The sequence below is a fragment of the Hetaerina americana genome, unplaced genomic scaffold (assembly GCF_022747635.1).
Source record: "Hetaerina americana unplaced genomic scaffold, ioHetAmer1.1.p SCAF_4, whole genome shotgun sequence".
Classification (NCBI taxonomy): domain Eukaryota; kingdom Metazoa; phylum Arthropoda; class Insecta; order Odonata; family Calopterygidae; genus Hetaerina; species Hetaerina americana.
In genome coordinates, this window is record NW_027286985.1 from 96,205,322 (window position 1) to 96,219,320 (window position 13,999).

At 35.6% G+C, this 13,999-nt stretch overlaps 2 protein-coding genes across 4 annotated transcripts in view; both read left to right on the forward strand.

Moving 5' to 3' along the window:
- Positions 1 to 506: 506 nt before the first annotated feature.
- On the forward strand, positions 507 to 1,441 carry Polr2J (DNA-directed RNA polymerase II subunit RPB11). 3 transcript variants are annotated; one of them, XM_071590144.1, is made up of 5 exons: positions 507 to 582; positions 690 to 758; positions 829 to 918; positions 995 to 1,169; positions 1,257 to 1,441. In XM_071590144.1, the coding sequence occupies exons 2-5, from the start codon at positions 706 to 708 to the stop codon at positions 1,290 to 1,292; spliced, it is 354 nt and encodes a 117-aa protein (XP_071446245.1). In that variant the 5' UTR covers positions 507 to 582; positions 690 to 705; the 3' UTR covers positions 1,293 to 1,441. The 3 variants fall into 3 exon arrangements, with proteins under 3 accessions (XP_071446245.1, XP_071446246.1, XP_071446247.1); XM_071590145.1 differs by having other exon boundaries at positions 524 to 573; XM_071590146.1 differs by having other exon boundaries at positions 536 to 582; positions 669 to 758.
- A 6,606-nt stretch (positions 1,442 to 8,047) lies between these two features.
- Positions 8,048 to 13,999, forward strand: part of LOC139692519 (RNA-binding protein 12) — a 42,492-nt gene continuing 36,540 nt past the window's right edge. Inside the window, exon 1 of the mRNA XM_071590739.1 lies at positions 8,048 to 8,338. The gene's annotated coding sequence lies outside the window, so the exon portion shown is untranslated. The remainder of the gene's footprint in view (positions 8,339 to 13,999) is intronic.

Here is a 13,999-nt window from a genome sequence, read left to right on the forward strand (position 1 = left end):
GGCAACCTTTTAGCATTTCCAATCCGCTGTCGTATTTTTAAGCCATTTTTTCTTCGTGCCCCAGTTTTATCTTTGATTGGTAAGCTTTTAATTTATTGCTCAGGTTCTATATGCATTTGAAAGAGTCAAACAAATTTTAGGAACTTACATAGTATTCAAATTTTATCATGAAATTTTCGTTTAATACAGTTTAATAATGGAATTGCGCTGGATGAATAATGTATTTACACAACATATCTACTGATAAATGTTGGGAGATATACAGTGATGGATATTTAATTCCACATACCTATTATGCTCATGAATTCGACCGGGAAAAAACTTTCGGCTCTAATGGGGATTAAATATCCTAAATGCATAAAAGAAGAAGGTCAGAGTCTTCTGGGTAAAATATTTATTTTTTCAAAAATGAAGAACTAAAGTGAAAGATTGACTTGACTTCGACATCGTTTTGAATGTTCTACTTCGCGCCCCCCGAGGCTTGGCACTGCTAAAAAGACAGGCGATTTACGCATGTAGTGACTCCACTTCGCGAAGCACTTTGTTGTGTTCACGGAGAAGGAGATTTTATCAGTAAATCCCGTGAGACATATTTGTATTCATACTTTCTTTTGGTCATTATACTAGCTACGACTTTTGTGTGGCTGAATGCCTAACTTAATATAAAGATCATTATTTCTTTTAACAAGGAACGTTGCTGAAAGGATGAACGCTCCTCCAACATTTGAATCATTTCTTCTTTATGAGGGAGAGAAAAAGTACGTAGTCATGAATTTTTTACCTATCAGCGTCTTTAATCTTGGCTCTCACAGTTTTATTATTTTTAAGGATTATCAAGGAACAAGATACCAAAGTTCCAAATGCAGCAATTTTCACAATTAATAAGGAGGACCATACTTTGGGAAACATGATCAGAAAGTAAGTATGTAATTGATGTTAATGTGACATTAAATGTACTTTTCAAAAATGAGGAAGTTAATGAAGTTTATTGCAGTCAGCTCCTTAAAGATCCTAGTGTTTTATTTGCTGGCTACAAGCTACCACATCCCTTGGAGCACAAGGTCATTATAAGAATTCAAACTACATCCGATTACACGCCACAGGATGCTCTAATGAATGCTATAACGGATTTGATTGCGGAGCTATCATTATTCGAAGAACGTTTCAAGGTAAGCATTCGTTATTGATATAAGGTTGGACGTCATATGTTTTCCCCTTAAAAACGTTGTGCTTTGAGACCACTATATCTATTTCAGGAAGCAATAAAGGAAAAGAAAGAGGGTTTAGATTAAAGCGCCGATGCCATTTCCATTGTCACTCTGATGTAATAATGTACTCCATGGAAGTTGCATTCCAGGTGAATCATCAGAATGAATTATTCGTCATGTGATCTGTTTAAATTAATTTGATAGGTTTATATTATTAAAATACTTCCACGTAAGTCTTATTGTATTATTTTCCTCTATTGTCATGAATTAGTAATGAACTGAAAGAAACGAAATAGTAGAAAAGGAACCACAGTTCCAATGGATTAGGGCTAATTTTTTGACCCGGTTTTATGAAGTCACTAATGTTTAGTAGGCAATTACTACTATTGATGGTTATACATCATTTCCTAATGATAATCTAAGAGTGCTAAGAGATCCTCGTGTTGGGTTCGGAAACACTTTAGAAGACGATGAGGATATGTGCTCTCATTAGCAAATATCTTTCAGTATCATTGGAAAAAGTGAACCGTTCATACACTAAAGGCAATTAAAGGTATTAAAAATGATCAATGTAAATGTAATTTGGTTGGGTCCTCATCAGGAAAGTATACAATTGAGCGAATGTGGAGTCGTGCTAAATGGAGAAACAAAGATGGGTGGAGTGCTGCAAAGACTATTTAGGCTGGTTTATTAGTATTTTGAAAACTAGACCTTGAACAACTGGTCCCCCATACCAATGCTTCCATGTGTGTTTATTTATCTATCAGTGAAGTGTAAGGAAGGAGGAGTGGCTCTTGATTTTTCAATGCACTCAAAATAATTTGATCAGAAAAGGTCATTAATAATATCAATAATTAGCTTGAAGCTACATTGTCTATCTACATCCCTAAATGCTTCAAGATATCCACCTGGGTTGTTTGATTACTCAAGAGGTGTTGTAAAGGAAAAGTTTTGAAAGAAGATTTGATCCTGTGGAGAAACTGGAGGGGTCAAATTGCCAAACAATGGAGTGATAATTAAATTGTTTGAGAGGAAGGAGTACACTGAGAAAGTCTTGGCTGAATGCGGTCAAGAAAAATTATAGCCAGAGCCAATTAAGCATATCTTAATGTGCCAGTGTTGAAAGAAATATACAATGAAAGAGCATTGCCTATTGAATATGCAAATTAATAAACAGGACTGTAACCGTATAAAGCTTAAAAATCAGTATTTTTTACTTCACTGAAAGGGTTGGCATGCTGTTTTGGTATGTAAGTGTATTAGTTAAGTATGGATAAGAATTTGTAACTATTGAATCCATTCGTATCTGTATGAAGGAGTGTGTATAAAAAATAAATGGAAGGAAAATATTTTTCTTATTATTTATCAGGGGATCAATGCTAGGGCCTCTTTGTGAAAATATTTCAATGCTATAAACAAATTTGGTCATCATTATATGGACTCAAGCCTATTCTTTGGAGATGAGGATTACAATATGTAATTCGAATGGCATAAAGTGTGTTGAAAGGAAATATTTAGGGAAATTGATATTTGTGTCGGTTGGAAATGCTCTTGAAGTTCACAAAAAAGTGCAGTCTTTCAAGGGGCTGTCCAAGAACTCACCTTTTTTTCAGTCTGATTAGATGTATTAATATGTACTCATTTCATATCAGGAAATACAGGTGTAGCATTCATGATAAAGGTTTAGTCTATTTGAGTGACATTAAATATAGATGTATAATTTTAATTCACCTCAAGGTTTCTGAAAATAATGTTCTAATGGCTCGTCTAAAATCAAGCCTGTACACATCAAATCTGTATATCCAATATTTGCTCGTCAAATGTAATTTTCTCAGATTTGTCCTTTAAAAAAACTCTCAAGGGGATCCCCTGGGTGGCTTTTCAGGTTCTGAAAATAATGTTGTAAAGGCTCTTCTTAAGATACAAACATCATGGTTAGTATATTCTATTGTTTCAGGCTTCACTTCGTGGAAGTAATTGATATCCATTATTGAAATAGAAAGAAAGACTCGTACTCGTACCTGATGATGCCGCAAGTCGGTGAAACGCGTCGTGCCGTATAATAAAATCTGTGGAAAAGTACAAGTCTTTCTTTCTATTTCAATAATGGATATCATGGTTAGTCTTTGAAAATGTTCTGAATACATTTCTCTTTGCGGATGTGTGTACTAAAATATCACAAATACAATCTTACTGATCAAGCCCCAAATATCCCCATGTTTTGACTTTTCAATCCCTATCACCCACATCTCATCTCTCCACACTTCACTATCACTGGCCATTGACAACTTGTCTTCCTAATATTTTTTTAAAATTCTAATTAGAAATCTTAAATTCTTTATAAATTCTCCTTATTTCAAAATGTGAATACATCACAGTTGATACCTTCATTAATTTTATTTTTTATCATTGTTGAAGTAAATATAGGGGGCAGGGTTAGATCAGAGGTAGTATGTCTGCCTGTGGAGTTGAAGGTTGCTGGTTTGATTCCTGTGATCGCTAAAAATTTAGCTAAGAAAAATATTTGTTAAAGGTTTTTTGGAATGTGGCAACCACGCATTAGTAGAAAAAAAACAACAATGGTATTTCGGAACGAGAAAAATGGACTCCCACCTACCCTGAACCCATGGTGAAAGGCAGCATTTTCACCATTAGGAACTGGTGGCACAGATCGAGTGGGTCAGCCTGGCATCAGCTGTGGGCGAGAGTGAATTGCACAGTATCGGCTGCAGTACTGCAATATGGAAGGCAATGGGAAACCACCACAAAATTCTCCCTAGAACATGCAGCCTTGCCTTGCATTCAAATTTAGTGTAATGGAAAGATATGGGCTGCTAACCAATCCTAGGATTGCAATACTGTTGATGAAAGTAAATACAGATATCTCTAGATACCTTTATTTAATGTATTGTATTGCAGATATCTGCATTTACTGTAAAACTATCTGTATTTACAGAGACTACTGATGTAAAATTGATCTAGTTTTTATTTGAATTTTTATTAAAAATAATTTTTCGCTATAACTTTTATTTTATTTCTCTAATAAATCATTTGATATTTGAACCAATGTTGCCACATGGAATGCGAAGAGAACTTGGAGAAAACAGTTTCAGATGTGACAAAAACAAGTGAGTTCTTGACACATTGTAGAGAAGTGGGGTGTCCATAAAAAATGATAAACCTTAGGGAGAAGTCTCCCTTTGGGGCATCCTACAAATTTATCATCTCTAAAGAGGAACATGTAGTAATGCATTTCTTGATATCCAGACAGTAGATACTTCTTTTTAAGTTTTATTTTCAATTTTGTAATATCTTGCATATGTGAATTTAAAAAAAGTATATTGGTGGTATATTAAAGTAGGTGTATTTAAAAAAATTTATTGGTAAAAATTGCTCTGCGACCATATTGACTACCCTTTTTGGATTCTTTCTAGCAACTTAAAATCCTTTCCTACTAACCAATCACTCTTTTCCCCTTTCCATCTTTCTCTACACCCGCATATATAGATGTATTTGTGTACGAGGATGGTACCCAGAAGTACCTGATCCAACAAAGAAAACAAAAATTTTAGAAAAAAATGTATTTGTTTATCAATATAATCTCCTTTCAGCTCTCTATGCTTTTCCCAGCAATGTTCAATAAGTTGGATACCTTTTTTATAATAAGAACTGTCTTGCTCCTCAAAATAGCCATTAACTGCCGACATCACTTCTTCACAGTAGGAAAATCTTTGGCCACCAAGCCATTTTTTTCAACTTTGCAAACAGGAAATAATCCAAGGGGGCTAAATCTAATTAGGGTGCATGAGGTAGCAATTCAAACTTAAATTCATGAATTTTGGCCATTACAGTAATGGATTTGTGAGCTGGTGCATTGTCTTGATAAAACAACACTTTCTTCTTAACCAAATGCGACCACTTTTGCTTGATTTCTTCGCTCAAAGGTTGCAATAGGATCGCATAATACTCGCCCTTGATAGTTTTTCCTTTTTCAATATAGTCAATGAAAGTTAACCCACGTGCATCTCAGATTAAACTGATGCCATGACCTTGCCTGCAGATGAAACAGTCTTTGCCTTCTTTGGAGCTGATTCTTCATTTTGAATCTATTTTTTTGTCTTGGGTGTGAAGTAGTGGACATCATGGAGTTTCATCTATGGTTATGAAATGGTAAAAAAATTCTGCTTTGTTGCTGTGAAACTTTGCTTAACACTCAATTGAAACATCTTCACCATGCTGGTTTTGCTCGAGTGGGAGCAAACTTGGCACCCCTCTTGCCACAGCTTTCTCATGTCCAAATTTTCAGTTAATGCGCGATGTACCGCACTTTTTGAAATGCCTACTATGGCTGCTAGCTTATGCACTTTAAGTCAACGATCATCCAGTATCACTTAGGGATTTTCTTCACCGTTTCTGGAGTCATCACCTCATTGCATTAATGCTCTTCCTATGTGTCAATCAAGTATGCCTGGGCCTAAGCTATTCCCATTATGTCATATTTTTTTCTATGCCTAAGGTTGCTGGCCTAATATATTCTCCATGTAATTCCTCCATATATTTCTTTCATCTCTCCTGAATGTTTCCTGGCGTATCTTTGATTGTTTGATTGGTTTTCCCTTTTTACTTCCTGACCATGGTTTTACCTTCCTGCTAAGCATATTATTTTACCCTTCCTTTGTACACTCTCCTTACCCCAACATTTTTCAACCATGACTGCTGTTCTTGCTTTCTATATTTCCAATGCCTCTTGGTATTCCTTCCTTTTCACCCATTTCTTTTACATTCCACATCCATCTCCATTTCCCCTCTTGAATTTACACTTCATTAGTGGTAAATTATAATACGAATTCACATCAGCTCTCATGAAACTGTGCTAATGAAAAATTCTGTTCCTAAATCTATACCTAAATATAATTTGGTCCAACTGATATCTCTTTGAATCCCAGGATATTTTGTAAATGTAATTTTTTGAGTGGAAAATAGGCGTTTGTTAAGATTAAACCCTGTCTCTTGCAGACTTCAATTGATATAGCCATTCTTTGTCCTTAAACTGTACTCCCATACCTCACCCCTATCCACCGACCTTTCTGACACATTCCCATTTACCAGCATTATCAAATGTTTCCTCCAGGGGATACATTATTTTCTATAATTGTATACATGTCCTATTTCTCCCTTCCTATTGCTACTTGTTGGCAAGTAGACCTGAACAATGACCAAGCTCATTGGTTCAGCATTTAATTTCTCTAATAATATTTTATCAATTGCTTGCTCGTGTTAACTTCTTTTCTTCCTACCTTTTCACTATTATCAAGATTTTCCTAACATCCCAAGTCCTTGTTAAAACTGGTTCAGTACTCACTTCTTCTCTGCCACTGCTATCAATCTCATTGTAGCTTTGCTTCATACTACCTTCTGTCATGGATGAACCTCACCGGAGCAAAATCAATGCCCTCGCCAGCATTACACTACAGGTTGTCAGAATACACATGGCCTTCCCCACGTCAAGATTTTAGCCAATGGGGAGTTATTGAGTGATTGTATTTGAATTTATAACTTCTAGCCTTTTGAGATTAAATTTAAAATACTTCGCCTTTCCACATAAACCACTTTTATTACTACCTAGGTTTCGTTATGGTATAACAACATCGTCAACATAAAAGTGGTTTATGTGGAAAGGCGAAGTATTTAAAATTTAATTTCAATATGAAGAATTTCCACCAAGTGACGCCAGAAACTGTTTCATTCTAGCCTTTTGTTGCCTCTGCTAAAATAGTGCAGAGGTATATTTATTTGAAGTCAACAATTAAATTAGACAGTTACTCATTTACATACTATATACGTAACGTGCTAATATAAATTGATGCATATACTATTTAAATCCATTAAATATTTACTCATGATTTGTCAACGACAGAATTTATACTACATTGAGAACTAGTGATAACTTAGTAGTAGTAGTTTTGAGGGGAGGTGACCGACAGCCAAGGCCATTTCCGCCATAGGGGATTGACAGGAAAGGATGAAGGGTGGAGAGAAACCCGGCGTCGGCATTAGCCTACTCTTTATGAAAGGCGCCAAAGGGTCCGCAGTTTAACGTCCCATCCGACGGACGGCGTACTCACTCAAAGTGCCCTCCACAAAGCACCTCAAGTAGGGATCGAGATACCTCTGAAAAATATTCAACACCGCCGGGATTTGAACCCTCAGGGTGGGAAGCCAGTACGTTAGACCCCGCACCATATGCCGTTTCAAATTGAAACTCAATGGCCTCCTAATGAAATTTGATTATTCATTGAATGAATTTTCAAATGACAAGCATATGTAATGTATTGTTTTCACTGCATGGTTTCATGAGTACGCTATTTTTTTAGGAATACTCATTTGTCGAAATTTATTTTAAATTTTTACTTAGCGCTTGACGACTCCTTTACCAACAAGTTTCGCATGAACAGCAGGCAATAAAAATATTATTGTTAAAGTTGTGCACATAGCGGATATCCCAAACAATTGCCATTGGATGAAAGTCAATAACTTGGGTTGCAAATTGATGACATCATTCTCAACTAATAAAATCGGGGTGTACTTAAACAAGTCAACCAATGAGATAATTGGAGAGAACTTAGGTCATCGTTGATTGGAGCAATTATTGTATTCGTACTCTTGTCTTTTTGAATGAAACTTACAGCTAATTATTTAGCTTTTTCCAATGCTATTACAGTTATAAAGATTTATTAATGGGAAAAATAAATACTCTCGATATAAGATATTGTTTTTAAAGGCTAGGAATCCCTACAGTGTATTTTAAACGTCACGTGGTACGATGACCAATCAGCTTGGTTGACGGCAGCACAATCGAATTCTTGAGCCTGGCTTTGGATGTTCAAGTAGCCATTACAGTTTTGGGAAATTCAATAATAATGGAAGAATAAGGTGGTACTGGATTAAGAAATTTGGCGGGAATTGAAGTTTTCTAATTGTGTTAGAAACGGGGTTGAAAAAATCATCGTTTGGGTAAACATTACATTTTGCTCCAGACAATAGAAGATACCAGTGGAACTGCTTCAAGTACTACAATGAGAGTTGGCCTGTTTTGAGAAAAACACTCCTCGAGGATCACCATAGGAAAAGTAGGTTCCTATTACAGTATGAACGACTATTCTGAACACATTAATATTTTTCGACGCCATATTTGCTGCATAATTGTCTCTGATGAAGTCCACCCTGGAAGTGGCGTGGGCATAGTATTAGTTCTCATCCACTAGATCTCTATATTCATATTTGTTCAAGGTAATGACGTTAACGGTTTGGGGTTCTGTTATTGCAAAGGGGGAATTGTGATCATTAAAGTAATTTTTCAATTTATTAATAAAGAGGCGGAAAAACGGAAGAGTTGATGCCTTGGTCATTGTGGTTGTGCGCGAACTACTTAATGGCTGATCGTGGTAAATTTCACATGTCGATGTGTATGTCCACTTTCCTCGCCATGGAATAATGCGGACTGGTGTTTCGCACGTTTTATTAATTTTTGCCCCATTGCTCGCGGTGTATTATTTTTAAAATGCGAGTTGATGCATTCGGTTAGATAATTTGTTATAAACGGATTACATTTTAACCATCTCTTATTAGGAGTTAACTTTACAGTATTAACTCAAGATTTTTACTCATTTCCCTCTAAAATGTTTCCGTTTAGCACTAAATTTGCCTGCTATTTGCCAGTTTTCGTGGATGAAAAGCTGTGTAATTTACACCTTCCGAGTTATTTTGATTTATATTTACTTTTAACTCCGGAATGTTTTCGATCAACATTGAATGAGTTGAGGGCAAGTTTTTAGAATTTTGGTTATTTGTTATATTTTAACTGGCCACCGTGGAGCTATTGCTGATTATTGAAAGCAAATTTGAAAATTAAGCTTCCAATTGCGGCGGCGCACCATTATTCTTTTATCCAATCGGGTTTACTAATATTTTTATTATCAATTTATGCAAGAAGTTAGTTTTTTATGGACTGGTTTAGTGTTAGTTAAAAAAGTGAGCAACTCTGGAATATGTTCCCAGCGTCTCCAATTACGCACGGGACAATTAAGCGGGAATTTTATTCCATTTTTACATCGGAATTGTTGGGACACATTTTACTCACTTATTAGGCTGTTATTTTGCTCGGCAATAGTAAATAGGGCAATTCTATGATTTCAGGCTTATTTTTTTGGAAATCAATATCACTGAATTAGAAATACCAATGTATCTTTTCGGTACAACTAGTTTCGACGCATCGGCGTCATCTTCAGGTACACCTTCTGGCATATCACCGACCTGTATGTGTAACTCAGTACGTCAGGATGACGCCGATGCGTCAAAACTAGTTTTATCGAATAAAGTTGATTGGAATGATACATTGGTATTTTTACTCCAGTAAATTGGTCAGATCGAGCTTTAGCATTCAAATATAGTAGCATTATTTTCAATGCTGGACGAATCAATCAACGTTAGTATTCAATTGATCATACATGTCATCATTTTCAGTTTTCTTCCGTAAGTGAAGATTCCGAAGACCATATTAGTTATTTTTATCAATTCAGCCTATCCAGAATTCTATGGTTCGTCAATTTCTAAGTTTTTGTGGAACTAATTGTAGATGACAAACTGGCCTGCTAATAAATTAACGTTAAGTAGTAATTGAAAGCTATGGGAATTGAATTGCCTTTATATTGTGAGGTATACGCGGCTATTCGATGCATTTATAATGGGTTAAAATATAGCAATGGCGACGGCATTGACTATACATATTTAAAATTCATTCAGGATCGTGTTTTACGTCATGAAAGGTCTTCAATTGATAAAAAACATTTGTTAGTAAACGTTGAATGTGGAGCATTAACTACAATCCTAGAGTGCCAAATTTGGCGAATATGTGTATTTATTTTCTTGCAGTGATTTTTTTTATCATGGGTAATTTGAGAAACTAAAGCCATTCAAAGAAAATGAGGTGAGTACAATTTTCCAGTTTGGTAGTAATGAAAAGGGAATGGGCGAACAATTTCTATTGGAGATATAGTTGCTGTGAAAATATAGCTGTAGCAAATGTGTGAGAAATATCTTTAACATTATGCTTGACTTCATTTCGGATTTCATTGATAAAGTGAACACGAATTCAAGCAATTGATACTCGAATTTCGATAGCTGATGCAACTTGTGCAGACCATTTTAACTGCCTGTGGAAAGTTTTGTGCTCATGGATCAGTGTAAACGTTAAACTTTGCTATTTGTATTCCCAGTAAATGTTAACATCCTGTTAAATGCATGCCTTTGACATTTAAAATTGGTGTAAGAGCTAGTAGTGTGAGTATACATTTCTGGTCAATTTCCTTGAATTACATAAAAAAGTTCAATAAAAATAAATGATAATGCAAATTGAGCTTCTTGCAATTGCCAGCTTTTCAATGCGGTCATTCAAAGTTGATTAAATTCTGTACTCCTTTGAAAGCCATGCCTGAATCCTTCTCTTCACTGACAGTGTAACTCCTGTGAGGGAAATATAAGGTTGGCAGAAAATGTCTGATTGCATTCTAGCCTTATGGTTTGTGTTGGAATGGTTCAACGAAATATTCATTTGCACACAATACGTTCCATCTAACGTTTGGATTTTACAAATGTCACATGAAGAATAATCATAAATTGGCATTAGCACACACATCATTTTGTTTTATGCATGTTAAAGAAAGCATCTATGAATGAAGCAATTAGGATATCCCTATCCTTTGGTCATCATGTACTCTTCATCCACATAAATAAAATTAGTAAAGAGTATGTATTGCTTAGCCCACTTGCCCCAACACATGGTAAACAGGTTAGAAGTGACATAACTAGAACTTTCTCCATAAATTAAAAGCTAAACAAATTTTCTTCAACTGATGTTTATTAACTGCTTTCTTTGATGGTAGAAAACAATTTCTGATATGATTTAGAAAATCTTTTTCAAAACATAAATTAATTAGAATGTACATCCCTGATTACATCGTTCATAAAACTGGGTTCTATGATTTCTTGCGGAGCTAATTCTGTCCATTTGTATTTATTTTCTTGATTTCCTTCGTGCTATTTCTAATGACTCTTAAGAAACAGTAACAATATTAGAATATATTTTGTGAAACAACCAATGAGAGATGCTCTTGCAACTATGATGAATAAAATTTGAAATGATGCCAAAGAAAGAAGATTGTGGGAATTTCATGAAGCCTGATCAGACTGGTAAGAAGAATTTAAAAGGTTTATATATGGTTAGAGGGATATCAGATATCCTCGGCTATATATGTAAATTCTCCAAGTTAATTCATTTAGGTCTCATATATTTATGTAATTATTCAAGGTTAACATACCATTCAAATGTTTATATGATATATGAACATACACTACCCAGTAGGTGGTTTTGAGCCTCAAGTATTCATGTCTCGTAGGCAGAAAGACATTTCCATGTATACACATAATTTTCCATGCAGTATTTAGCTCAACACACATTATTTGCAATGGGGAACATTGGACAAAGTTCTTTCTATGACATTCTAATGATAATGTATTACATCAAATTGTTGCACATGATAATATTGGATAGCTACTTGGTCTTCTGTTTTGGTTCATAATACTGTGAGCAACTAATCATGTCTTAATAGTAATTGTGAAATATTTATTAAAAATTTAATCAAACTTAAAGTAAAATTTTAACTTAAGTAACTTTGTATTTGCAATGTTGCCTATGATAATTTTGCGGCATTGTGTGGAAGTCGAGGATACACCTAATGCATAATTTGGATATGATATGAAATAGAATGTTCCATGTGCAATCTGACATAGATTTATATTGCCCGATTTTCTTCATGCTGCTTGTGGTGACACTGGCAACAGAGTAACAAGTTCAGCAGATACATACACCACACTTTGACATCTGTCAACTATAGGTTACTTGAAGAAATTAAAGGGAAAGAAGTTTGATTTATGGACATTACTTCAATCTTTGTGAATTTTAAAGCTGGGTAATAATGGGATGTCTGTTGGTTGTATGATATTACTTAAATTAGCCCAATAAAGTTACATGGCATGTCTTAAAAATAAGTAGGTTAAATTTGGGGAAAATTTAGTTTGCAGGCCTAAGTACAATTTACTAATGTTCTTTATGATAACATCCTTGTGCATTCAAACACCAATGCCAGCACCTCTGCCAAATTTGAAAGATGTTGACAGGAACCTCATCACAACCTCCAGAATTCCAAAATGGTTGCCTTTCAAGTTCCTTTTTATTCTTTTGAAAAAAGAACGTCTTTTGGTGCTACATAAGGGCAGCTGGGGCAGTATTGCCACCCTGTGCTTGTTCAGGTACTCTGTCACGAGGAAGGCCGTGTGGGATGGAGCGTCATCATGGTGAATCCTCCTGGGCAAAGATCTCCTTCCCTATGTGTTGCACTTACATTTTATAGGATGTCGAGGACGTCCATGTAAAATTTAATGTTTACCGTATGTTCCTGAGGCACAAACTTTTTGTGGTTAAAACCTTATGATTCAAAAAAGACATCGGGGGCAGACCCTGTATATTGGCTAATCTGCAAGAACTAAATTATAATAGAAGTTCATGAAGTGAAACTTGACACGACTCAAAAGTTGGATTTAAGAAATTTTGTTTGACTGGAGAATATAAAAAATTAAAGTTGTAGTTTGGTATGGCTTCTTATGTAATTGTGAGATCTCAGAGTTGTAAGGTTTGAATAGTTGCAAAAGTATTTCGATCCTCCTGACCAAGCTTGCTCCCAAAGCAGGCCCATGCAAATGTGGGTGGGAAATAGGGAAAAATTGATATCTTTGATATTTAAGTTATGGTGGAGAGTTGTTTCCTCCAGAAATCGAGGTTGAATGGGGAGAGCATTGGTGTGATCAATTATTTATCAATCAACAACTTAATTGGGGTGAGGCTTTATAGTCCCTACTTCCACCTTCCCCCTACATATCACATTGAAGACATTTCCAAACACCCAGGCCCTAGGTGGGAATCAAACCTGTGACCTCTGGGTTGGCAGGTGAGGACATTACCGGCAATTTTCTTCATGCTACTACTTTATCTGCTGTATCTTTATATGTTGATATCAGTGCAATTAAGCTGAAATGAAGAGAATGCACTGCCCTTCCTCATAAGGATCAAAGCAATGGCCATTTTATATTGTTCGAATTATAAAGTAAAATTTGCTTATTTTAAAGTTGATATGGTATGATTAGACATGCCATTTGTTTTGATGGTCGAGTCTAGATGCCGGCTCAGTGCTCTTGCTGCCATGGTGTTCCTTTTTATCTTTTATTTGTGAGAAGAGTAATTTTGAAGGCCAGGAAGACCATTTTAATGTGGTGGTTTGTGGAGGTATAGTTTGTGCATTCGGAACTGTGGTGTTAGAATGAACAGGGCTGTGACAGTCCCTACTTACCACCTACGTCACATGGACGATTTCACACATCTTCACAATCCAACAGGGGTAGGGGAATGATGGCTACTGAAAGATGACAGGTCACGTATGATTTTCTACTCTTCTTGCTGCATATTGGAAATTATGTCAGCTCACTGAAGAAGTCATATGGCAACCTAATCTCTGTTGTTAGTGTGAATAGACCTCAAATTGAAGGGACACTGGACTGCGATTTTGGGGATGCACATTTCTAATCCAATCAAAGCCTTGAATATTTCTTTATTTTACCTCATCTGTGTAAACAGCAATGTGATCAAAGACATGGGGAAGTTGACTCAGAAGATAGTATAG